Source organism: Amblyomma americanum, chromosome 9, assembly GCF_052857255.1.
Source record: "Amblyomma americanum isolate KBUSLIRL-KWMA chromosome 9, ASM5285725v1, whole genome shotgun sequence".
NCBI classification, from domain to species: domain Eukaryota; kingdom Metazoa; phylum Arthropoda; class Arachnida; order Ixodida; family Ixodidae; genus Amblyomma; species Amblyomma americanum.
Window position 1 is genome coordinate 81,303,955 of NC_135505.1, and position 26,837 is coordinate 81,330,791.

At 47.5% G+C, this 26,837-nt stretch overlaps 1 protein-coding gene across 1 annotated transcript in view; it reads left to right on the forward strand.

Annotated features, from left to right (window-relative positions):
- LOC144103461 (uncharacterized) overlaps positions 1-26,837 on the forward strand; it is a 62,204-nt gene that overhangs the window by 3,106 nt on the left and 32,261 nt on the right. Inside the window, 1 exon segment of the mRNA XM_077636171.1 lies at positions 14,605-14,702. Coding sequence (XP_077492297.1) covers positions 14,605-14,702 — 98 coding nt within the window.

The window sequence follows — 26,837 nt, forward strand, 5'->3', positions numbered from 1 at the left end:
ATACGTGGCCCATAAAATGTTGAAGGTGACCTCCTGCATGGAGTGCAAAAGCGATAAAATGGCTTCACAAGACTCTCTACCGCCTGAAGCTATGCTTGTGATTGAACGAGAGTTTGTGACTGGCAGCCTTGTTTGTCCTTCAAGGAAACTGTTTGCATGCGTGAAAAGCATAGAAGAGACCATTGTGCAAACATCAAAAAAAGAAGCCTTTGGGGACCTTTTCTGGAATGTTTTAGATGCCCTTGCGAAGAGAGGAACAAACTGTATCGGTTGCCCAGAGCATAGCTGTGATTTTTTCAGCACAGAGTGTACACTTCTATTTGGTCACACGAATGCACTTTTTTTCCCGGAAGAAGAGCCAAGAGAACGACAGTGCCAATAGAGCTCGGAGAGAACGTAAAAAAGCAAAGCTTGTGTAAATAATGTCCGAAGTGAAAAGGAAGATGCCTGAAAGTGTGTGAGGAGTATTAATAAACTGGAATTCGCTGATGCAACTCCACTAAAGACGTGTGTGTGATTTTTTTATTCTGTAAGTACTAAAGACGTGTGTGTGATTTTTTTTATTCTATAAGTATTTACCAGAGGCAGCAGAAAAATGTCAGCATGATATTTATCGGGCAGCTCTCTATATGTGCCTTGAAAACTAATAAGTCGCTTTATGGAACCTCTCGAGACTTGGAGGGTTCTTCTAATCTTTAATAAAATCGGGGCAGACGTTCAGGCTTTCTTGTCTTGCTCACTTTCGCATTTGGAAAGCAAGAGTAAAAATTACTCGCGACCAATGGGATTGATACAGAAGGGTAAGGTCACCGTTCAAACGCAATGCGATGGAAACGCCGCATTCTACAGACGCACGAAAGCAACTATTCTGCCCAAAGCGAAACGTAATCACCGATGCCCATCTTTTTCTAAAGCTTCTAAAGCACTGGTCGCTTCTACGCACGCGTAGTTTAACTATTTAAACTTACGAAGCGCAAATAATGACGCCACGAAGCGTGAGCAATGTCTTCGGTTAAGCGCCGTGCGGGAGGACAGCGGAACGGTACGCGTCTGTAGCAGACGACGCACTTCCTTGGCGCAAACTTCGACAGCAGCGCCGCGGTGGCGGGCGCGGCGGCGGGCCGCATGCTCCCTGTTGGCGCGGCGAGGAGATGCGAAACTGAAAAGGATCTATAAACGATGGTCCGTACGTCCGTGCCCTGGAACGGTGCCAGCTGTGGTCTCTCCCCCTCACACACTCTAAGCAATCACGTGATGGTACAGCGGCGCACACCAACAGTTGCACCGCCGCAGCTGTGGCCTCTCCCCCTTAAACTCCCACAGTAATCACGCGATGGCACAGCGGCACTCGCGGCAACGCTCCATCGTCAGACGTCTAGTTGCAGCAGTCAGGTTAGTCGGATGGCTCCCAAGCGGCCTGATGATTCCACGGCAAGCGGTTCGGAGAAGCGCCCCAAGAATGTGGATTCCCCCGATAGCAAACACTAGAAGAAGAATGAGACGAATGCGCATGCGGCGGGCTAACATGTCAAAGGACACCAAGGCCAGGGAACCGGAAAAGACATGGCATAGTCAGTCGAATGGGCACAGGATTTCGCCGAACACACTTCGGAATTTACAAAGTGTCCTTCAGTTTTTTTTCCGTGGTGGTGAGGGCAGTCCGGTGGTCATGAATGCAGCGAAAATGAATTTCAACGAAAATTTCTAGTATGACCCGTGCCCAAAAAGAGCCGATTTGCTTGGCGGTGGCGTTAGCAACAAGCGTGTTTGGCGGTCATCGAACAGAGGGCGTGCCGTTTTCGGCCATGCCAAATTTAAAACAGGCAATTAACCATAGATATACGACAACAAAGGAACTACAGTAATGAGGAGTAACGTGCAAGCAGCTCCTCGTGGTTGAGATCTCACGACTTAGGTCAGTTGGCAATTGGCGCTAAAAACCGAGTGATAAAGCCTAGCGTCGGCTGCTTTGAGCGTGCACAAACAAAGAGGAGAAAAATTCGCAGAATTCCCTGAAGATAGAGCAGACGCTTGGAAGCAAAAAGAAGCGTGCAACACACAGAAAAGGATAAATAAAACTGATAATGCAAACACTGACATTATAGCGCAAAACCAGGCTGCTGGCGCACATGTACAACTTCTGTGTGTGCGCGGCGCCGCTAAGACACTAGACAACTCTAGTATACCATGTACCGCATAACCGTTAGCGTTACCGAAGTACCGGGAGCCCGCACACTGCCACTGCGCATGTGCAAATCGACTTCACAGCGCCACCTGGCGCCAGGTGCCCGGGGGCTTCGCGTGCGCCTGCATCGGTACCAATCAGAGCGAGTTCACCGGTAGTGGGCGGGCTCCCGGTATTTCGATCACGGGAATGGTAGCACGGTACTCTAGTGGTGTCTACTGTCGCTTCATCGGGGCCTACTTCGTATTCAAGCTCTCCAATTTGGCGAACGATCCTGTACAGCTCAAAATATCGGTGCAGAAGCTTTTAATTCTGTCTGCAGTGGCGAATGGGTTTGCGCACCCAAGAGCGGTCGCCGAACTTATATGCCGTGTGCGGTTCGCGTGATGGTAACTACTGGAGGAGAAAAAACAAGTCGCGCTTTTTAATTTAAGCTGGCAAGGAGCCATCGAAATAATGTGCCAAAGAATAGAGCAGTCGGGAACAATGCGCAAGCTGTTCGTGGATGCGATCACTCGCGATATGTCTGGTCGCATCTCGCGTCACAAACAAAATGATGCAGCCCAGTGCCGGTGGATTCGAGCGTGAACCAACAATAGTACAAATATTAGCGGTAATATTCTTCATCTGCCCATTTAACCGCATTAATCTTTCTTGCATCCCTTTATATACTATCTCGGCCCTTGAGAGAACAGCTGGGATGGCTTCACTGAATGAATGAATGTTAGCATTTGGTGGAAACAATAGTGGCTTGTCCGGAGCCAGGCACTAAAGAATAGCATAGAGCGTAACGCCACTGCTGTCGTTTAGCATGCACAAGGCGCCAGCAGTGCTCACGTGCTTATCTGATCAAGAAGTATGAATATAGCTGGGCGAGTTAGTAAAATTTCATCAGTAAAAACCATCCACAATGTATAAGCCAGCCTTCGTTGTTGACGAAGAGATTCTGTTCCTAGGTAACTCATGATCTTAACTTGAGCTAAATTCGGGAGGGAAGGGAGGGCTGGTTTTGAAAGGACTTCACCGCGTGTCAATTGATTAGCTAAAAAGCCACACCTTGGAAGTTCCCGTGCAAGTGCTTTAGACCATGTTAACGTGACATGACTTTTAAGCATAAATTTTGTGTTCTATTCAATAAAACTTTTCTTGCGAGTCAGCGCTCGTCTTTGGTGTCTCTTTCGTGCTTTCGTCTGTTTTCGCGCTGTACCTCTCACAATGAACTAATCTGCTCAGAGGTGGGAGGCGTGCACGCAGCTTGCGGGATGTGTTGCCATCCGGCGCACTCACATTTATCTGCCCTTGATCTGCACGCTATGCTGAAAGTCTATTATTAATACCTCATATTTCAGCGCGTACAAAAAGAGAGTAAATTTGAAAGCCCATCTCGTATGCTCGGTGCAAGAAATTAAGCATCGAGAAGCAAAATTTGTTTTCAGTGCTTTGCCAGCTAGACTGAAAGACGGTCACGCTGTGCAATGAGTCTCCTAAGAAAATTTCCGAGCAATACATTCCAAAGACATTCCTATAACTTCAGCCTATCGAGACCGCCAGAAGGAACTCGTGTTCTCTAGTGCAGCAGTCAAAGTAAAGTCAAACACTTCAGGGGCCTCTATCAGGATGTGCTAATACCCTCGTGTAGGACAAATGGTTTTCGATTTGTTTATCGAGAGAACGTGCCCAGATTTTCCTCTGTGAAACGTTTCAATATTTTTACAACTTCATCGAAGGATTAAGTACACTAGGCTTAGCGCTAATGGATCATGTAAATTCGAGGATCGATATTAACTCATGTGAAGAAAATTATGCATTTTGACACAAGACCCATTTATTGCTGTTACTACTGGCTTTCATTATTTTGCAGGCCAAAGCGGTGGCGCAGCATAGATGAAATTTAAGCCGTAACTATCCAGCCAAACGATTTAAACATTAACATCAGCCAAAACTACTGCTTCGTGCCAGTTCTCAGAAACCTTGAAGTTATTATCATCATAATTAGTCGAAAATGTCGGCTGAAGAGAAAACGCCGGTCCCACTAACCTATAAGAGCAATTTGGCAATGGGAAGGTGGTGCAGAAGATGGTCAAAGCAGCTAAAAGGGCTTCCTTGCAAACTATAGAAATTGTATTGGTGCAAAACAAACTAAAACTTGCTCTAAGCTGTTAATCATTGCCTTCTCATGTCAAGAGTTTTTTGAAAGCCTATTGCCACATGGATAAACTAGAAAGGTGACCAGGATGAGAGACGTGTGCGTATTTGTAGCACCAGATAGGCCATGCTTTTCGCCACAGGAGGAAGAAGCATTCAGCAGTAATTTGGATGGAAATGGGGGTAGCTATAATGAATAAAGTAACAAGAGTGCACACTTCGTCCATGTGGAATTCGCTTACAGATCAGAGTATTCACAATTTTAATTTTTTTGTATACTTCAAAATACGTTTAAAAAACTGGATGTGGTTTAGCTCTGGTAAACCCAAGTTGAAGTGCGAAAGCTTTGTTTCGTCTCATTCTGACGCTCTCCTAAACTCAAAGCGGTCTCTTCCGCAGTTGGAGTCATTCCGGGACGTGGCACGACTTCTAGCCGCATCTTTGTTACAACGTTTCTCGAGTCGTGCGGAGCGTTCTTCTCGCGTCTCTTCAGCGCGTTGTCTCTTCCTCGCTTCGTTCTGTCGTTCTAGATCAGGTGTCGCCAAAGTCGCGGCAACATTGCGAGCATGCATGATACTTGTAGATGCACCCAGATCAAGAGATGTTGAACGCATTCGCCTGGCTGCATAATATGCACGCCGTTTAGCTAAACGTTGTTCCCGCTCTTCATCCGTTTATTCCGCACGCCGCCGCTTCTTAGCTGCAGCACATCGTTGCAGCTTCACCTTATACACATCATCCGACATACCGTGGAGGATTCGCTGGGACGACTGCGACGAGCCGAGTTGGGGGGCCGCTTTTCCGCAGCTGGCATGACGTCACGTAGAGCGAGCGCCCCTCGCAGCAGCGGCGCGCAGCTGCAGCATGGAGGATTCGCTGGGACGATCGCGACGAGCCGAGTTAGGGCCCCGCTTTTGCACAGCTGGTATGACGTCACACATAGGTCACGCTAAAGGTCAATGGTGGATTCTCCGGGACGACGGCCAAGAGCGGAAACCTCGAGCAGTATTGCTTTCGCAATAAAAACCTTTTTTGACGTCAAAAAACCAGCGTTCCTCGATGCTGGCGGAAGAGTGCCAGTAAAGAGCAGCGAACGAATTGGAGCGCTAGCTGTAGAAATCCGCTGAAATCGGGAACATGCGGCTCGCATTAGTGTACAAATTATTATTAAAAAGAAAAACATCATTAGTTTGCCTGGTGACGAAACCTAACAGATGAGCGTAGTCTTCCACGCTCATATGCGTATCCTCTTCTCGGGGCTTCTCACAGCCTTCGCTGAACGCTCAGCGATCCTGGTGTCATTCTTGGAGCAATGTTTTGGCGTACAGCACTCGTCAACACGAAATAAAGACTATATTTCTCACGAGGTTAGACTGAATGAAAAAGATAAAATGAAGGGAGTGATGTGAACGATCCAGTACCCGGGGCGGCGATATGTGGATATCATAAAGGGCTTCGAATAAAGCCATATGTGCCGCAAATGCACCCCCTCCCCCCGGGCGAAACCGCGAGCAGTGTTATCGTCCTCATACAGCCGCAATAACACGTTTCAGGGGCCGTTTTGCACAGAACAGAAACAGCTGCGTACTTGTGAGGATGTCGAGGAACATCCAGATGTTCGACGTAGCTGCTGCCCTGAACAGTGCGCTCAGCCCACTTCTCTAGTACAGTTGTACTGGACGAATGCGACTATTCGCACATAAGGCGCAAGCTGGTATGTCTACATACCGCTGTAAAGTCATGAGCCGTTGCAATGTTTTCGCATCTACCGCTATGCTGGCGCCACCTGTTTAGGACTGAGATTGCCGCCGCGTTTCGGCTATTTGCTTATAAGCGGAGGAGTGGGTATGACGGAAACATGGTGGGACTTGGTGTATAGTGAACAACAGCGTGAAGACAAGGGGCTTGTCAGCGGCTGCGTAAAGAACGCTGCGTTCCCAGCGTTATCCTGCATGCGCCGGAGAATAGATAGTTTAGAATAGCGCTACTTTATGTCCGCTACCGCGATGCGTTTACGCAGCAAACCCGCTGCGCCTGGGAAATTTCAATACTGCGCCTCTTGTGAACAACTAATGTACCAAGAGATCCCCGCGGAAGCCGATCGCGCTAAGATAAAGGCCTCTAATGACGTGCCGGCAGAACGCACGCCGCATAAGAAAAGGCGTCACGCAAGAGCAGACTTCCGGTAGACTACCGCCGATTTCGGGGGAGGAGTTCGGATTGCTTCACAGTCCTGATGTGGCTCGTCGACGCCTCATAATCTGGCATTATAGCAACCAGGTCGCGATCTCGGACTGCGAATAGAATTCGCCAGGAAAAATAGAAGTGGCGAGCAGTAATTCGAAAAGATCACCAGGGATGGGCCTGGTAGTAGTATTTTCCTGCGCCTATAAAAGACGGGCTGAAACTCCTGGCGGAAGAGCACTTTCTTCCAGCTCAGCTCTCCCTCCGCTGCGCTGGCTGGCGATCATAGTCGAGAATCAAGAGGAAGTATCTAGGCTGTTAAAGAACTAGAAAGCACCTCATAAGGGCTTACAGCTTTGTGAATATATTATTTCTGGATTTCAATATTTGGTTCTTCTGATATTTCGCACTTGCGAGAACTAAAGAAGGCGAAGGAGGAGGAAAAGAGGCAAAGGCAGTGAGGTTAACAGGCAGAATAACCTGTATGCTACCCTGCACGGTGGAAAGGGGTAAGGGAATAAAAAGGTGGAGAAAAGGAAGTAGCAGGAAATTGAAGTTACTATAGAAAGTCACAGAGTTCGATAAAGTCACATCCTATCGTGCAGGCCAGAAGATCTCAGCAAGAAGGAATGTGCTTTGGTGGCCTTGACAGCCGACGATAGCCGCGGCCAGTGGCCGAGAATGTTCATTTCCTTCAGTGGGCGTCGATCTAGACGCTCCAGCGCACGGCAGAGAGACAGCCTTTCGGCGCTGCAGGCAGGGAATTGACAAAGATTGTGGGCTATAGTGTCGTAACACCCGCAGATGGCACATGCAGGGCTATCAGCCATACCGATTTTGAACGAGTAATGTTTGATGAAAGCTACACAACGTAAGCCACAGGTGACACAGCAAAGTTGCTTCACTTCGTGGTAGGACGAATGGAAGCGGGTGCTTCAGATCTTGGTCCAAGGATTTTAAACGCGAATTCTAAAATTGGCCTGAATCCTACGGGTAGCGTGATATCCCGCGGCATTGGTCTTAGCCCGCCCGCTGTGTCCACTCTCGAGATAGTAATGGACACACAGTCGCCCTCATGGGGACAAGTTAGCGCGGCCTCGTCCGCGTAGTTGCCAGCGATGCCGCTATGTCCTGGAAGCCATTGGTAAAAAATATCGTGCCCTTTATTAATGACGTTTTGATGATGCTCTCAGATTTCCGCGACCAGTTTTTCATGAGAGCCATGACGAAGAGCAGGTTGTAAGGCTTGGAGGGCTGCCTTGGAATCAGTGAAAAGAGATCATTTCTGGGGTGTTTTTTCACTGGTATGATCAATGGCGACACTAATAGCAGTAAGTTCTGCACCAGTCGGTGATCTCCGGTGTGATGAGTTCACTTTATTAACCATGGTCCTTACGGGGATGACCATAGAGCCCGAGGAACTGGAAGGGGTCACTAAGCTATCGGTGTGTACTGTGCTGTCGGTGTCCATGCTTCTCATGCAAATATTATAGAGTGGCCTGTTTTAGTGCTGTAGACGATAAATCAGCCTTCTTTTTGATGCTCGATATGGAAAGAAGCAGACAAGATTGGTGCAGACTGCATAACGGAGAAGGTGGTCTAGGGCTGGTGTAAATTGAAATAGTAGAAAGTCGTGATGGGCATTAATACTTTGCACAAAGGATCTACGCGGCTGGTTAGCGGGAAGACTGGCAAGATGGTGAGCGGGAATCTAAGAGAGGCGACAAATATGCGCTACCCAGGCTTCGATTGTTACATAGACAGTCACTGGATTCTCCTGAGAGTTGAGAACTGTTGCGGCTGTAGACACGCATTTTGGCAGTCCTTAGGCACGTCCGGAGAGCTAGAGCTTGAACAATTTGTAGACACCGTATATTCCTTTTCCTAAGGTTTTCTAGTAAAGGGATACTGTACCGAAGGAATCCCATGATTAATGCGGTGTACAGCTGGATCATTGACTGCACTGATGCTCTGTACGACTTCCCCCCGTTAAATGAGAGAAAGTGAACGATCGATGTCAGTCGCGTCAGTCGCCTTTTCATGTACGAGAAATGCGGGCTCCATGTGGGGTTACGATCCTTGAATACTCCTAGGAAGCGATGCCTTCTTTCGTAGGATATTGTTGACCCATTTAGGCATACGGGGTAATGAGACATGCTGTGGCATGCAGCGGCAACAAGGAAACATTTTTCAGTAGAAATCTTCAGTCCTTGAAAGCGTAGGTACGCCTTAAGATTACTTGCCGCCTTTTCAAGCCTTGCTCTAACTTGTGGTAAAGGAACTCTTGATGTCGAGATAAAAATATCTTTAGTATAGACTGAGATTTGCTTCGACTGTGGTAATACGTCGATAAAGCCGACAAGCCCAACACTGAAAAGCGTTGGGCTAAGTACTACACCCGGTGGGACCGCGTGGGAAATGAAATGTGAAGATTTTGGTTCGTTCTCAGTCTGCAAGAATAGTGACCTGTTGGAAACATAACTGCGTATTAAGCAGAATATGCGACAAGTTTGCATGTTTCAGAGTCCAAAACAGCGTGATGTGTGACGTTATTATACACCACTTTAACATCCAGCAATAACACCGCGGTCAAGTGCTTCATATGCTTCTTATGTCGCACTGATGACACAAGGTCAATAACGCGATAAGTAGACGAACGAACACGCTGAAACCCGGACATATTATCTGGGTATATTTGGTAGCGCCCCAGATAACACTCAATTCATGTAAGTACCATGCTTTCCATGAGTTTGCGCACGCAACTAGACAATGCAATTGGGCGGTAGTATGCTAGAGGAAGCAGCGATTTTCTGAGTTTAAGGATTGGAACCAGACGACCAAATTTCCACGCGTCCGGTACTGCACCCGCACACCATGATGAGTTGAAATTGTCAAAAAGAGCACGTCGAACCTCCTGACCAAGGTTTGCAAGTGCAGAGTATGTTACCCCATCGGGCTCCGGTGATGAAGACAGTCTGTAACGAGTTCTGCAACCATTTCTTCCCTGGAGAACAGAACGTCGATTCGCGAATTACAGGATCTCGGCACTTCGTAGCAATTCAGAGTTCTGAATTGGTTCCTGGGGCCTGCTATTCTTGCGCAAAAGTCTTCTACAATCTTCGCTTCGCTACATCCTTGGTGAAGTGCGAACGACTTGAATATTTGGAGCTGCTAAGATGTTCGTATACCACGCACCACATTCCAGATGCGTGAGAAGGGCGTTCGAGGATCCATTGTTTCGCAGCCTGCCTTGCAACGATCAGACTGCAAGATTTCAATTCTGCGCTAGAATTTCTTCTGCGTGCGCTTTGCACCCGTTATACTTTGTGCGCCTGTATCTTCTCTGCTGCTCCATATCGAAGTCTGTGAACTTCGGCATTAAAGTGTAGAAGCATATCGCGTTTTCTATAGCCTCCTTGATGCGCTCTTCAATACCTGTTTTAATGTCTTTTCTGCAGGCATCTTCCATATGCTTTTAAACATAGACTAGTCTATGCGTTGCAAATGTTTGTGAGATCAGTATCCAGCGAGACCAGGTACGATAATATATGTGGGGATGTGGTCATGTCCATGCGTTTCGACATCGGCAAACCACCGGAAGCATCTCGCAAGACACCGAGACACAAATGCGAAGTCCAGACAGCTCCTGTAAGACAGCCCGCGAATGTACGTTGGAGAACCGTCGTAAAGGCATTGTATGTCGTGGTCAGAGCCGAAACAGACAAGACTTCTTCCCTTAGAATTCATCTGGATGCCTCCCCAGACGGCGTGATCAGCACTAAAGTCAGCAGTGACAACCCAAGGCTCATTTGTTACAGCCAGCAAGTATCTTAGTCTATCGGCGTCAAACCGTGTTGTTGGAGAAAAGTACGTGCCCACAAGCGTAAACGTCCGGTTGCGCCTTTTCACCGTTAGACAGACGTACTGGTTATGGTTGTGAGGGGGAGCTATACGGTGTACATAAGCAAGCCCCCCTTCGAATGTAGACGATGTCCTTGTCGCTTCCTCTGTGCGTGGAGAATGCAAACGCTTCGTAGTCAGCAATTGGGATAGGCTTTTGTAAATACTTCTCAAAAATCACAAGGATTAAATATCTGTATTTATAGACGTATTTGCGAAGGTCAGAAATGCTGCAATTGAGTCCATGGGAATTCCTCTAGAAGATGAATTCTTCTCTCACTTGACTTTCAAATGGAAATGCAAGGAAAGCCATTGTCTGGTCATTAAAAGCTGCAAGGAGTGGATTTAGCGCCTTCAGTACCTGCAATGCATTCCGCGCTGCTGGCCAGTGAGGGCTAAACAGCATCACATGCATGGCGTTCATAAGGAACCTCAAGGTGGCGAACACGTGCACTTCCTCTCCTAGGACTGGATCTCTGCCGTGCGTTCGCTAAGCCGTAGGCGTAGGACAGTGGGGGCGTGGTACCTGCTCACACACCGAGGTCGAGCGCGGCTGCGGCAGTGGTGGCCATGTCACCTCTGAAGCACTCGTCCCGGCTTCATCAGTCACCGGACTTACATTGCTTGGTGGAGGGGGAGGACAAGAAGCAGGAGCGATGGGGGATTCTCTGCCGCTGTCAGCCGCTTGTCTAGTAGATCGTCGGCGACGAGAACAGCGCCAACGCACCGTAGCTGCGGGCTCTCTGTGCGTTGAAGGCTCTCGCAACATTTGCTTCAAAACCGCGCGTTCTTTCTTCAGGCGGGAAGAGACTTTTGAAGACGCGTCATGAGGGCCACGGCAGTTGGCGCACTTCAAGACAGTAGTGCGACAAATGTCACCGCTATGTGGCTCAGAGCAACGTGGGCACGCTGTGGTGTTATTACAAACACCACTGACACGCCCAATTATCATGCACTGCCGACGCTGAAGAGGCTTCGGGAAGAATGGGCGAGCTGCATGTGGAAAGTGGCCAACCTTGACATGCTTGGAATACAGTCGCCCTTAAAAGTGAGCTTGACGCACTTTGACTTGCCGAGGCGTTGAAATTCGGTTATTTTGATGCTATTGGTCGCTCGTTTAATGAGTATCAGCAGGTCGGTGTCAGAGATGGTCGCGTCGACGTCGTAAATGATGTATGCGGTTGGGCCATTGTCTTCAAGTGCAAGAGAGCGGACGGAGATGTCTCCGGTCTTCTTGGTGGTGGCTGGACTTTCTAAGGCGCTCCGCTCCGTTACATCTATGGCAAGGAGGTTCCTTCGGCTGTTGATACTGATGTCCTTGATCACTCCCGGGGCGCGAGCCTCGAGGAACACCGATATAGCTTGTCTGTTCAGAAGGTTGAGTTTGTCTGGTTGCCTTTCTGGCGCCAAACAGGACTATATGTGCCGATGCACCATGCGTCGTAATGATGGTAGGTGTGCTCGATGAGAACAAGACCTCACTCTTACGCAGTCTCCTTTTGGCTTTCTTGCTTACCACTGGGACGAACCCTTCGTCCGCCGAGGACTATTCGCTTGTAGCCGAGTACACCATTGTGGCCGGACGGCTTGTTTCGCTCGATTGGTAGAAGCGCTTCTTCTGTGCTGCTCCCGCCGACACCAGCGGTTTCCAGAGGAGGCCTAACGTTCTCTTCTTCCATCGCCGTCACGAAGAGAAAGCGGCACCTCCCTTATTGTGCGAAAAAACGAAAAAAAAATTCAGAGGCAAAGAGAGCGTGCTGGTGTGGAACGACTTCCTCTTCGGCATTATAATGATCAAGGTAGCATAGTAGAATAATCCTGCGCCCGTCATTGTTCCGCTGCCACTGGGAAACAATGGAAATCCTCTTGAATCCATGTAGCAATAATCCTACAGCAGACACTACCCGAAGCAGTAGCCGCCCGCGTCGTCAAAGGCGCCAACGTAGTAACATGACCGACTAAAAATCAGTGAAATATATCCAATAGCTAAAGGGTGCATGTTACTCGCGGCTACGACGGACGTTCGGCATATATCACGAAGACATTAAAGGGACTTTAAAGAAAAAGCAAATTGGCTCTTCATGAATACATTAGCATCTTAAAATGGCAGCCACCTCTCACAATGAAAACAGAGGCTTTCTCAGGTCGGCGCCGAATAATTTCCGCCATGGATGTACCCGACCAGTCGGGTTTCCGTTAAACCCTGGATTTCATAAGTTTTAAAAAATGGGCGCACTGCTAACCCACCGCGGTGGCTCAGTGGTTACGGCACTCGGCTACTGATCAGGAGTTCCCGGGTTCGGACCCGACCGCGGCGGCTGCGTTTTTATGGAGGCTAAACGCTAAGGCGCCCGTGTGCTGTGCGATGTCAGTGCACGTTGAAGAACCCAAGTGGTCGCAATTATTCCGGAGCCCTCCACTACTGCATCTCTTTCTTCCTTCTTCTTCTTTCACTCCCTCATTTATCCCTTCCCTTACGGCGCGGTTCAGGTGTCCAACGATATATGAGACCGATACTGCGCCATTTCCTTCCCCCCGAAAATAATTATTAGTTATACAAAAAATGGACAGAAATGAAGCACAGTTACTTCAATTATAACTTGTTTTCGCAAGTAAATCTTAATTATGCTAGATGAGCGTCACGACACGCAGGTGTTTCTGTGGCCAGGCAAAGCAGCCATCCACTTCCTGTAAGTGATACGGAGACTCTTCTGGTTATGACGTCATCAGTTCGATTCGACTGTAGGTACATGTGTTCCTCTTTTAATGTTTGTTTTCTCAGCAAAAAAGACAGGGTAATCTTCTGAGCAAACCTCAACATATGCAGACAACCATATGTTTAATTTTAAAAAATTTGGAGTACACTTAAGCTTCGCCTTTAAGAGTGGAACGCGATAGCATGTTGCAGCACTGCCAGGGAGTCCAGGAAACGCCATCGGCTATTCGGCGCGACGCGTTGGTCTTTGGATAATTTAAGGAAAGTACGCCTGTCTCACATATCACGCTGAACACCCGAACCGGGTCGTAAGGGGACGAAAATGAAATGAAAATTGCTTTTAAGAAAAGAAAATAATAATAATAATAATTGGTTTTTTTGGGGAAAGGAAATGGCGCAGTATCTGTCTCATATATCGTTGGACACCTGAACCGCGCCGTAAGGGAAGGGTAAAGGAAGGAGTGAAAGAAGAAAGGAAGAGAGAGGTGCCGTAGTGGAGGGCTCCGGAATAATTTCGACCACTTGGGGATCTTTAACGTGCACTGACATCGCACAGCACACGGGCGCCTTAGCGTTTTTCCTCCATAAAAACGCAGCCGCCGCGGTCGGGTTCGAGCCCGGGAACTCCTGTCTCACATTTCTCGCTGAACACCCGGACCACGCCGTAAGGGAATAAAAAGACATTCCGAGGAGGAGGAAGAGAGATTTTTCCCTCACGGCCGACGCTAAAGACACCGGTTTTTCTGCGACACTAGCTCCTTAACGCTGTCGTCTTAATGCGAAATAAAGTTGCAAAGAATTTCCGTCCTTTCAAGGGACACTCATGCACAGACCACTTGTTTAAAAAATGCCTCTGTCATAATTAGGTACACTAGTGTATAGGATTAGAAAGAAAAGACCCTCTGCGAATTACCTTCAGAAAGTTTGGAAATCTTCCCCTTTAAGGGTCTTGGAACAGAGGTTGACACAGAAGCGTGTTGGTACAGAAGTTGAAAAACACTTCTTAACTTTGAGCCGCTTATAGTGCACCCTTGCAGTCGCTTTAATTAAATTTTGGACTACTAATAGCTTCACTAAAAACCTCTGTTTCAAACGTGCACACTACAGATAGGTGAGCTTTTTCCCGTACGTCATTTCTCATGCGGCGCCATTTTTTTAAAAATAAATTGAACAATAAAGCTTCGCAAAAGTAACGGAAGTGTAGGTCAAGAACCTGTTGGCCAGGTGTGCAATATAAAAAAACGCGAATAGCAGCTTGAATATCTACCCGGCCTCACGAGCTCTGTCATGTCTGCTTTCCAGCCACAGAGCGCCGGGAATGCACTCGTTGGGTATTTCATTCACATTAGGCATGTCACCTGGAAAACGCTGACCTGGGGCTGTATTTGAGTAGCTGTGCACAACAGCGCCCCAATATGCTGCGTAGGCTGAATATTCGTGCCGGGCGACTCTTATTCACCTGCAACCTTTTAAGAGCAGAGTACGCAGCATCTGCAAAACCATTTCATGAGATTCCGAAGATTCCAGCTCTGCCTCTGATCGGAAGTTCATGGATCTATTTTCCGCTTGTGGGTGAGTCACCTAGCTTTGGATTAAGTTTCTATTAGCGTATAAAATGAACAAAGCGTTTCATTATTCAGTCTGACATTGCATAGAAAACAAGTAAATTGACGGTTACCACTGGTTAAACGAGAGCCAGTGACAGCTGTCAAGGTCACAACATATATTTAACGATATGTTGAGGTACAGAATATATTAGAGACCTTATATCTAGCTTAGTTCTTCACACATACTTGTTTTTCGATTAGGTCTGCTCTCCAGTCTGCCGCTGTAGAACCGTAGCGCCGCTGATAATTTTCTCCTCGGCGGCTCGTTTTTCAGCTGCTGTTGCATATGGACTGTTCTAGATTCCTCAACTCTTGCCGTACACTTCCGCTTCAGGAATTCTACAGCAACTACGTTCCGGATGGTTACCGTAACACGCCTTCCTACACTCTCGCAATAACTTCCTCCTCCCACCGTACCCTTCTTCAGCGGCAAATGTCCTTCTCCTTCTAGGTAACTAACCTCCCGTTGAATTCCATTAGAACCATGTATCAGTTGCGCCTTAACACGTGTTTACCTCACCCTCCTCCTTCCACGGTAACGATCCTCCGGCTGGAGTTTTCAGCCGCTTTCGCCACTTCCACCTCCTTTAACGGTGGCCGCCTTCCGGGTGACTACCTTTCTAACCATGCCCTGTTTATGCCTGCCAACGCTCTTGCCACAAAGCCTGCTTCCATGGTAACTCTCTTAGACCTTCGAGGGTAATTACCCTAAGGGTGGTTTCTGTTATATGCACCAACCGGTTGCGCCTTCTTACACTCTCGCCATACTCTCCTTCCGGGATAGCCGCATTGCGGATGGCGATTCCTCAGCTCTGCCTATATCAGCTGCTTCCACGGCAACGACTCTCCGGATGGCTCGTGTTATAACCACCACCGGTTACGCACTTGTCTACACACGGGATACCCTTCTCATTGCAAGGCAACCACTCTCCAAGTGTTCTTTATAGAAACGCAACCACCGGCTACATCGACAATGACGGACAACGACACCGTACTCATACGCGAAACCTAGGAACGAGCACATAACAGCTGTCGCTGCTAAAAAAATCTGTTTAAAGGGACACTGAGAAACAGTCAGGCAGGTTCCTTCCTCCCTCCTCTATTTTGTTTTCCTCTCCTCCCGATTCAGCCAGAGCACACCAAACATTCCGATTACACAGTACCTAATTTATTCACATCTATTCTCGACTGTCGTGACACAACTCTGCCGTCGGGATGCCGTCTGTCCCGTCCTTCTTTGTCGTCTCTCCTCTCTTCCCGGTCCTCCTTTCCAGCTTGCCCTCTCTCGTCCTCGCTTCCCCGCTGCTCCCTTCGTTCGGCTCCTTGTGAAGGCATCTTCAGCTGGTTCCCGGCGTTACGGAGCCGGCGCGCAGACCTTGGTCTTATCGGCTGATGCCCTCGTAACGGGGGGGGGGGGAAGGGGGGGGGGTCGGGGGGGGGGGGGGGCTCTCGTCCGTCGCCGCTCAGCGGCAAGCACTCACATAGAAACACAAAGCGCGGGCTGTTTCTTGGGCGCGCCGAATCGCCCGCGCGTACACGCACATAACCCCGGCGGCCGTTTCTTCCGACTACGTTCGGCTGCGATAAGGTCGCGCGCCCGACACACACTATCATTTTTTGTTAGTAAAATCCAATGGTTTGGCGTTTTGTGGCTTTGTTGCCGCTTGTCCGGCAGCCAAAGGGGCTTTGATGGCTAAGAGATATGAATTTTAATTTGAAAACTTTTTCCCGCTGCTACGATTCCAACTCGGGAATCTGTTGCGATGGAATAAGAAAAAAGAGTGACGTAAAGCAGTGAAACTGAAACGAGGACTCGGTGATTGCTGGCGGGAGCTCTGCGTTACTGCCTAGAAGCAGCCGAAATGAAAATTACTGCAGGCCAGACGTTGAGGCCTCTATCAGCCGTCGTCCATTAGTTTAGGTTCGCACCAACGTTACGATGGATGCCGCTCACGATTCCGACAACGAAGTTCTCGCAAAGACCTGTGGCCTTCATTCAGCGACCTCATCGTCACACAGTGTGCAATTCTTTTGAGTGCTGAGTGGAAGGGCCTGGCAAAGGAAGTCCTAGCGCCGAGGAGTCAGCAGCGTCGTGGTTCCCGCCGAGCCATCGCCAAGACTGATGTGTACCGACTGGTACGTGGGGCATATCAAAACTGTGTAATAAAGTTCTCGTAGGACTGGTTATGCAGCCAAGCGTTCTTGGTAGGTAAACGAAGCGAACGCCCCTAGCGGTGCGTTTGGTAACGTGGTGATCCGGTGAACATTAAATATACACAGCTGTTTTTTCTTGTAGCAGTTGCGTGCCGTTGCACGAGCTTCGTCCGAGGAGCACTTAGACATTTGGAGGTCATCTGCTGTTCGCTCTTGTAAATCGAGGCGCATAACAGAACCATGCGGGCATGCAGAGCCCATAGCCGCGAAGCACCCCAAAATATACCGAAATTCAGCTGGCCGCTGTTGCGCTGCCAATTGCTGCTTTTCCCAGTATTTCAACATTCAGGTTGTCTTTTTTTCGTCTTCGTTGGGGGATAAAAGTACACTGGTGATTTGAAAACAAAACTTATGCACTGCAATATCGCTCAAACACGTGACCTTCATTAATGTTTGTAAGCCTTAGAGATCTGTAGAGACTTTTCTTTCATTTCATCATCACGCTTGTGCTTGCGAGATTGGCCCGTGGCGGCGATACCTGCAGTTTAGTTGTTGGTCTTTTCAACCTTACAAAAGCTTTGTTTTCCGAAAGAGTGAAAGAGTAATGTTTTTGTGCTTAGGAGCTGGTATTTGTTAATTGGAGAGGCATCGAAGAGGTCTTTGCCCTGCAGTGGGCGTAGTCAAGCTGATGATGATGGTCATGATTCTATCGATGCATGACAAATTCAATTCCTCCTCATTGTCCCTTTGATTTCCGCAGAAACGGAGTTGATGAAATGCATGTTTATAAGCGAAAACTGCCAAGGGCCTGTCCTGCAGTTTGTGCCGTAGCCGTAGTAATAGCTGTAATAGTATTCTGTTGTCTTCGCCATTTTTAATAATTCAGGGCGTTGCCATGAAGACATCTAGGAGGGTGGTTACCTTGAAGGATTAAAGTATGACAAGATCAGAGCAGTGCGCAACAGACAGGTGGCTACCACTGAAACTGTCCGGAAGGCGGTTACCGGGGAAGGAGGCGGTTGTGGTGAGAGCGCAGGAATACTCCACTGGAGGATGGTTACTGTGAAAAAAAAAACGCCGAAGTGGCTCAGTGCTTAGTGCTCGGTTACTCTCCCGAAAGTCACTGGTTTCATCCGAGCCTCACTGGTCGGATTCTGATGGAGATGGAATGCCTGAGTCCTGTGTACAGTGTGATGTACTTGCAAGTTAAAAAGCCTCAGGTGGCTTACATTTCCCGTAGTGCTCCACTACGGCGTGCCTCATAGCCTGATTCGCTTTGGGGCATTAAACCCGATAAATTAAACCTCGAAGGGAAACGAGTATGGCGACGGCACAAGAAGGCAGAACGGCTTCGTCGTTGCCATGACAACGACTTGGAGGATAGTTATCCAGGATGGAGGAGGGTATGGCGGAAGAGTAGGAAGGGGTAATTTATGGATGGTTGCCATGCGACCCATCCGGAATGTTTTACCGTGGAAGGAGAAAGCTATGTCAAGAACCTAAGAAGGCGCTACTGGTGGGTGGTTCTCACGGGAGCACTTGGGTATGGCACTTATCCCGAAAGGAAGAATAGGGTTACCGTGGAAGGAGAAAGGTTTGTCGAGACCGTAGAATTGCGTTAACACGGGGTGGTTACTTTAGAAGGAAGAAGGTATGGAGAGAACGCTAAACGCAAGCGGTGGGTGGTTGCTATGTGAGCCATATTGAGGGTCGGTATCCTGGTAGACGGAAGAGGAGGAATACTGTGGAACGAAGAAGGCGTGGAGAGAGCGTAGGAGTGCGTAACCAGAGGGTAGACACCATGGCAATCATTTGGTGGGTTGATAACGGGGACAGTATGCAAAAGCACAAGGCGCAAGAGTGCGGTGGTTGCCAGCTTGGGAACCACCAGTAGGGAGGGTAATAATCGTGAATGTAATAAGATGGTTATCATGAAACCACGCGGTTATGACGCGCGTGCGTGGGAAAGTGCAATAGATGAGTAGTTACCACTGGAACCGACCAGAAGGTAGCTACCGCTGAAGGAAGGCGACGTGGTGACAGCAGAACAATATCCAAACAGAAAGATGTTTGCCGTTCAAGGAGGAGGGCGTGAGAAGACCATAAAAAAGCTTAACCAGAGGATAGTTATCGTACAAGGAGGAAGGTAAGGAAAAAGGGTAAGGCACAAACGGAAGGTGCTGGCTACGGAAATTACCCGGAGGCTGGTCACCCTGGAAGGAGAAGGAGAGTTACCATTTAAGAAGTACATTGTGGCTAGTACGTAATAATGCGTTACCAGATTGTGGATACTGGGGACTGGTCACTTAAGAAGCAGGATGGAGAGTATGACGAGGGTGGAGGAATGAAGCAGTGTCCGTGTGCGGCAGCTGCTGAGGATTACGCCGCCGGATAAGTCGCTCATCGGTTGCGTCGCGTGCCTCAAGCGGCGGACCAGAAAGGAGAGCTAGTAGAAAAAAAGAAAGTGTGGAAACAATGAAGAGCGTCTCTAGCTATAAAGATTAGAAATTTTTCTCAAATTCTTCACCTCAACATACAGTAAAATAAAGTACATCGACATCTGTCGCTGAATCTTCTCTTACAATGTGGAAACCGTCCTGTAACTCTTTTTGCTGTTTTTCCAAAACGCGTCTTTCGTGAGTAGTCGTCCTTAAACAGTAGTTCAGATACTTTGCATATGTAGTCCTCGGCGAACATATTTCTGAGGGCCATAGGGCTATCCTGGACTTCACTTTCTTCCACCCAAATGCGTCATATGGCACTCAATTTTGGTACCTGAGCTTTTAATTGCATATTTTTCTTTATGTGCCAGTCTATGTAACATCGGCGCTACAAATATTTTTAAAATAAAATTTCTTCATTCTTGTATATTAGTAGACAGGCTATTGCCTCAATCGCTCAAGACATAAAACAACACCCCCCCCCCCCCCCGCACACCTCATTGTCTGATTCTTGTTTTGCGCAGTCTTCAGGGCTGGCACGCCTCGGGCGGTGGGCGCTTCAAAGTTGCTTTGTTCCGCAAAGTAACAGTTATTTTCCTTTATTTTTTGCTTGCCTCCAGTACACTTTGAGAGTTTATCGACCGTTGAGAAGTAGAAATAATCGTGTGTTTCTGCTTCAAGCTAACGAAGAACGAATCGCAGTCAAATGGAGTACGTCCATGTTATGGGTCAGATATTTTCATTATCCCTGTGTTATAAGATACACATTGTTTTGTACGAGTTTATTCAGTGGGAGTCAACGTTACTTGCACGTCCCGTGCTTGTCTCTCCTAATGTGTACCGCAAAGAGAGCGGCAGCGGGTTGTGTTCTATAGACATAGCCACTAAAACGTAGCCTCGGAGGTTTAAAACACAAAACGTTGCATCAGACCAGTACTGGAGTCACTCTGATGGCACCAAACAGGCGGAGAGGACTCTCGGGTGAGACAGCCTCGTCCCTTTATGTACACATTTCCTCTGTGAGCTGTCAAGCAATGTGACCGAGCCGTGACAGCAAGACAAGCGCACGGATATTATCGTCCTGGCATTTGTAAGCAAGGTATATTGTCATCATGAAATGAGAGAGGCTCGGCAAACGCATGCAGGTTCTCATGAAGCAGAGACCTAGGCATGGAGGTATCAGAAAATGTACTATGTACGGGTAACCGTGCGTAGAGATACGAGAAATACGAAAGTGAGAAAGAAAACTATGGGCGCTAATATGGCAAGCAAGCATCGTAATTAAAGTTCTCATGAGTGGACTGAAAAACTACGCAGAAAAAACAGGTAACCATTTTCCTCCTTCTTCCATGGTACACGTGCAGTAGCAAAAGTGGATGTGTGCCCGCATAGTGTCCTCTTTTGTGGTATGACGATGTAACGCTTACCGGGTCAGAGCAGCAGATTTTTTTTTTCCAGACACGCCAAAACACTAAATCGTGCTTTCCGCTATTGCCCTGGTACTGAGCGTTGTTGACAGAATAAGTTGATAGGATTGCATATTTGTCTTGCTGGTATTGTTGCCTTTGTCTTGCCTTCTCATTACATGTTCTGTCTGTGCCTAACTCTTGTTCTAATTCTGACTGGAACAAAGTTCGCGTTCTTTCCCTGAAGCACCCTGCTCTGTTGCTGTCTATTAATGTTGTACCTGTTATTTTTGTTTGCGTATCTCACTGCGGTGTCCTCAATATACTTTTAACCCTTTTTGTTAGTCTCCTCTGACCAGCCCCATAGATGAGTGCAGGCGAAATACAGCTGTTCATTTCCGGCGACTGCCACTTGTGATCTTTCAGTGTTTCGAGTGAAGCTTTTCTCTGCAGCCGGTATTGTAAATGATACGGCAGCCGACGATGGTTCTTGCCGTCACAAGAAACGTTTGAGTATCACGGTCGCTGCCGGCGGGAGGAGCACCACGCTCTCAGTTTAAATTTCATATTGAAGGATAAAGATATCACCCAGCGCTGTCAAACTTCGAAAATAAAATAATGGTTCTAAGTGTTATGTACCTCTGTATCAACATTGCAAGCAGTCAGATGACCATGTCATGTCCCTTTTAACTAACTACTGAGACCGATTGCGATATCCCACTAAGTGCAGAATTGTCTGGACCAGCTAGCGACACATATCAGAATCTCTGAAGTATCTTCTGTAGTACTCGCTCTTTCTTCGTCAATCTGCCTACGTTGCGGAGCTTGGCCTATGTATAATACATGATCAACATTTTCAAAGAGCGATCAGTGAACATTGTCTCTCTCTTTTCACGTGACCACATCGGACACCTTTACGGAGAAATCTGCGATTGGAACAGCAACCATTGCATAGCTTCTCTGTGCCCCCTATTCCAACCCCATTGACCTTAACCTTGATGAGGTCAAATGGGGCGCACGTTTCTCTACGCCTGTTGCGGTGGTTGTGGTAACGCAGGTATACGCGATCAACAGCCGTGCGCCCTAACTCTTGACTACCAGCAGAACACGAATTGGGGGCTGTATGACTGCAGGCGTGTACCCAATTCCTCGCAACATCCACTGTACCTTGAACTTCTAAGAACGCTAACATAGCCTCCAAAAAAAGCATTGTCAAATGTTTCAAAAATTTAGAAAGACACTTAAGCGAAGGTTAAGAGAATGACGCGATAACGTAATTTGTCTTGAAATGTCCATAAATGCGGTATTGGTCTTTCCCGACTTTGCATTTATAGATCCCTGGGAGTCGTTATACCACTCCTCGCGTAGTGGTGGAACGAATAAGTGATGCGTCACTTCCCTGCCATGGCAGATTCTGACACGTGTGGGATTTGGGCGACCTAGGTTGCTAGTCCTGAGTGACCATAATTTTACTCCCACCTGCCAGTCTCGTCAGTTTTCTCAAAATACGGTCAGTATGTGATGATGTCACAAGATTAGATGACCTAGGTGACCTCGCCGGCTGCTTCTTCAGGGATATTTCGGTCACAACGCCGGCGGATTTTCCGCACTTTCTCCAGAACGGGAGACTTCACGCTCTTGCGTTAAAACTACAGCTTAAAATTCTTTGCTACTAGGAATTTACTGTAGCAATCGTCAAAAGCTTAAGAGCAAATTTAACCTAAGTCAACCATAGGAGCAGAATGCCTTTCAGGAAGGCTAACCGACAGTAGGCCACATTCGCAGATCGAATCACGTGATGGAAAAGCCACAAGTAAAGCCAACCACTAATATTTAATTTCCTTCAAACTTTAGGGCAAAAAATTTCGCGCTCTTGAAACTTGAACAGTCTTGAAGGCATTGTGTAACCAGAGCATTAAAAAGTCACTTATAATAGCAGTAGACAGTATATATTGCCGTTTCACAGCGACCAGACAACTCAAGAAGGAAAGTGAGAAAAAATGGTAGCTGATACTTAAGCTCCGCCACAAATCTATGAAGCGATTGCGCTAATAGGTTAATCATTTTGTCCATTTTCAATACTGCTAGCCTCAAGAAGGGACCGTGGCAGGGTGCTCATGTATGCGTTCATATACGGAATGGGTCATTCTCCGCATTCATAGATCCCTGGGCGTCCTCGTACCAGTGCTAGGCCCAGTTGTATGACGTGGTCCAAGGGTTAAGCGATGGATCACTATCTTGCGATGGCAGGTGCTGCCATCGGTGGAGCTTGTTGGTCACCGGTTACTCTTCCCCAGCAACCTCTTGTGACCTATCGTTCATTTCATTTCAACCTGCAACGGGAGGAGCCTGCTCACACTCCGATGGAAAGGTTGTGATGACGCCGTAAAGGCTGCACTGGGTGGATAAGGTAGCCACTTGGGACACCCTACCCCGGTCAATATTTCTCTCTCAATGTCCACTACAACGACGACGCCGGATTTTGTGGAGAACAGGAGCCTTAATGCAATCGCCTTTATACTAGAAAATAAAAGTGTCAGGCACAACGACACAGTCTCTTTAAGGGGTCCAAGGCACAGGACCGCGTTGCTAAGTGCGGTGAGAGCAGTCGAACTGAACGTCTGAAGATACGAATGCAGCCACAGGCGGTGGTCACATTGCAGTACTCTAAAGTGTGAAGCGAGTGAACAGGATGGCATGTGCAGCGGTACGAGCGGCGAAGGGCCGGCGATCGGGCGGTGCGTCTAAGACAAGTGGCCAATGGTAGGCGTTAATGCACCCAAGAAATCAGCAACGTAGGTCAGCTCACTGTCTTGCTCGCAGAACCAACGCATATTAGATTGGAAAGAATGTGCGTGATCACAATTTGTCGGGATGTGGTAAAGGGTGAGAACACATCTGCCCATTTCATTGGACGCTGCAATCGTATCCGTATTTTGTCTCTTGTATCGGTAGCGGAGGCAAAGTAAACCTCCACGTCTACTCTAGGGACCCCAGCTGGGGCGTCTGTCATGTAATACCCTCGGCTGCCGCCAGCTAGGCTGATATCAACCTCTTCTGAGCAAATATTATCCGTGTCAAAGTATCTCTCTCGCATGTTTCAGTAGATAATTTAGTGCAGCGGCTTTCTCCATAATGATTGAACCGCGCGTTCAAAGTATGCAAGCAGAAAAAACAATCTTACACAGGGGAGCAGTGTAGCAACGCAATTTCTGGAGCTGATGGCTTTAGCAAATAGCGCAAGCATGTGACTGTGTTCTGCTAAAGGACAGCCGGCCGCTGGTGACCAAATATGCGTCTTCATAGTCATCGTAAATTATTTAAAACTGATAAGCGGTGATTTTAATTTAAGTTCTGTCTTAACGCACATGCCGTGACGAGATCTCTGCTATATGTAAAGATGGAGTTTCATCTAAGATATTACACAATTTTTAAAAATAAGCTATTTGATTTAGAAACACACTTTTTTCGGCAAAACATTGCCAGCGGCTTACTTCATGAGAATACAGCGAAGACGTGCTAAATTTCAGGCTGGTTAACTAATATTCGATAATTAACGTTCTAGATATTACTGCTAGGTTCCTTAATTTTCATAGGTGTGTTGTCCGAGCCAATTATTGTACATATTAGTTTTTGGAATTTGGAAAACGTGGTACACCCTCGGTTCTGTGGCCCTTCCAATTTTGGCTTTTTCAATAAGTTACCTATAACTCATAATTTTCCTATAAGCGGCTCGAAACGCATGTAATTTGGAGCGATGTAGCCAAAATTTCTGAGCCCATAGCGGCGATAATAGCAGCATTTTCGAAATTCTAAAAACTAGCACGGATATTAGTTACGGTAAGCTACATTCCTCTCAATAAGTAAAGACCCCAATAATAATAGTTAAAATGTTACCTATTCACTTTTAGTTAACCAGCCTACTAGTCAGCGACTCTTAGCTGCGGTGTGCTGTAGTACACTTCTGACAATGCTGTGCCGAAAAAGAGCTCTTCTAACCCGAAAAACCTAATTATGAAGTTTTAAGAGCGTTAGCTCTTACTCACCACGTTTCGAGATTTCATGGGGTCTGCTACCACCATGAGATCTCAGCGCCATCTGTAGCAGCAACTAGCAAACAGCGCATCTCTCATTGAGACTTGTAGCGCCATCTACAATAGCATTGTAGAAACAACCATCTGCCGCATGCCAATGATGACGTCATGGTCTATTATGGTGGATAGAGGTGGAACTATCTATGGCGTCAGGGGACGAAATGGCGGCATAGTTTCGCTTTCTCTAATTCCAAATGGCGGCCATTAAAATTGATTTAGCCCTCCCATTCCTCTTCACCTCTCTTACCAAAAGTATCCTAAAGCACGAAGGAGAACCGTCTCTTTACACAACCGCTCTACATGTATAAATTCTTTCCGCTATAATAATTCGACAAGGGGCACCCGTCTGGCGACAGTTGAATAACGAATTTTGTAGGCAAGTGAAACCCTATGGTTGGTGGTAGAGAAATAAAACTACAATCATATAATAGGTAAAGGTTGTACACATGCAATTACCAAATGAAGCGTTAGCATATCGCACCGCAAGCCGAATTATAAGCCCACCTTGACCCCCCCCCATTGAAGCAAGTTTCGTTTCGGACGTACCATGAGGTGGTACACCTCGACAACGGGTAGACGTGGATCGTAATCTCTCTGATAGATGGCGCTAGGCAGCGTGCGTGCACGCGTAGCCGAGCATGGTGGCAACCCACCTCGTTTCAAAGGGTGTTACATTCCGTTTCTCGACACCAGCGGTGCGTTCTTCTTCAGTTTCTTCATCTCATAAACCAAACAGCTAACGCTAGTTACTTCAAAGTTTTCCAGACGGTGGCGGCCTTTCTTTTTAAATCTTAGGTGAAAGACCCCTTGTATATCATACGTACATTGGGTAAGATGTGCTTCCGATCAAAGCGCTGATATAATTAAATTGAAGCCTCTGTCACCAGCTATGACAGAAAAATTTAAAACAATTATCGCAAGGCTTTATTTTCATCGTCCTTTTTATTGCCGACATTTTAAAATTTATTTTGTTCGTTTAAATCAGAACTAACAAAAGCGCATTAGGCCTAAACACTGTATGTCACGCGGAGGAACAATGCGCTTACACCCAACATCAGGAGAGCTCAGGTTGCACGCATTCTACCAGCGGCTCATATAGAAGGTGCTAATGCTGCAGAGTGGAAAAGCTCGCAGGTGCAGAGTCAGCTTGCAAGGTCACAACACCCTTCTACCTCGCTCTCTTTGTCAAACAGCCCAGCAAAGAAAATCCTAATAGGTGAATTAAATTTATTTTAGACGTTTTAGTCGCGTGGGTAATAAATGCGACAAAAGACCCTACGACCCAAGAAAGGCAAACGCATGGCTTTCTTATGGGCCAATATTACAAGACCATACTTTTGGAAAGGAAAGTAGAACTTGAGCCCTCGTTTATGCTAGAGCAGTCAGGCTACTATCTGTTGACCCTGGGCTGGCGTAATGTATATCTCTCTACAAAAAAGCTGGGACACGTCAGCTTCCCTTCAACGCCCTAACATGCGGTATTGGTCATTCGAAACTTTGCATTCAGTTATCCTTGGCTGTCATCATACCAGTCCTTGGGCAATGGTGCAGCGTTGAAGGGATGCGCCACTTCGCTGCGGTGGCAGGTGCTGCCAACGGTGATTCCTGTGCGACCCAAGTTGCTCTTATCGAACTACTTCTCGCGGTCAAACAGTAACTGCCACCTGCAAGTGTGGTGTGGTTTGCTCGCAGTCCGGCAGGTAGGTTTTGATGAGCCCACAAGATCATGTGATCTGGGTTACCCGCCTAGCTAGATTCGCCGGGTGTAACTGCCTGGGCCATCCTACGCACCTTTTTATCGCTCAGAACGCCGACAGCGATGATGCCGGATTTTCTGGGTAACAAGGATTTTAAAGCTGATGACAAAAATTTGAGGACTTAATCTGCCACTGAATACCCACAATAAGCATTCCATGGTTCCTTATGTGTTGCCAGACCGAGGTTTGAGGCGAAATTCTACGGACGATTACGATACTCTGTAGAGCGAAATTTCAGTGAAGCTCTA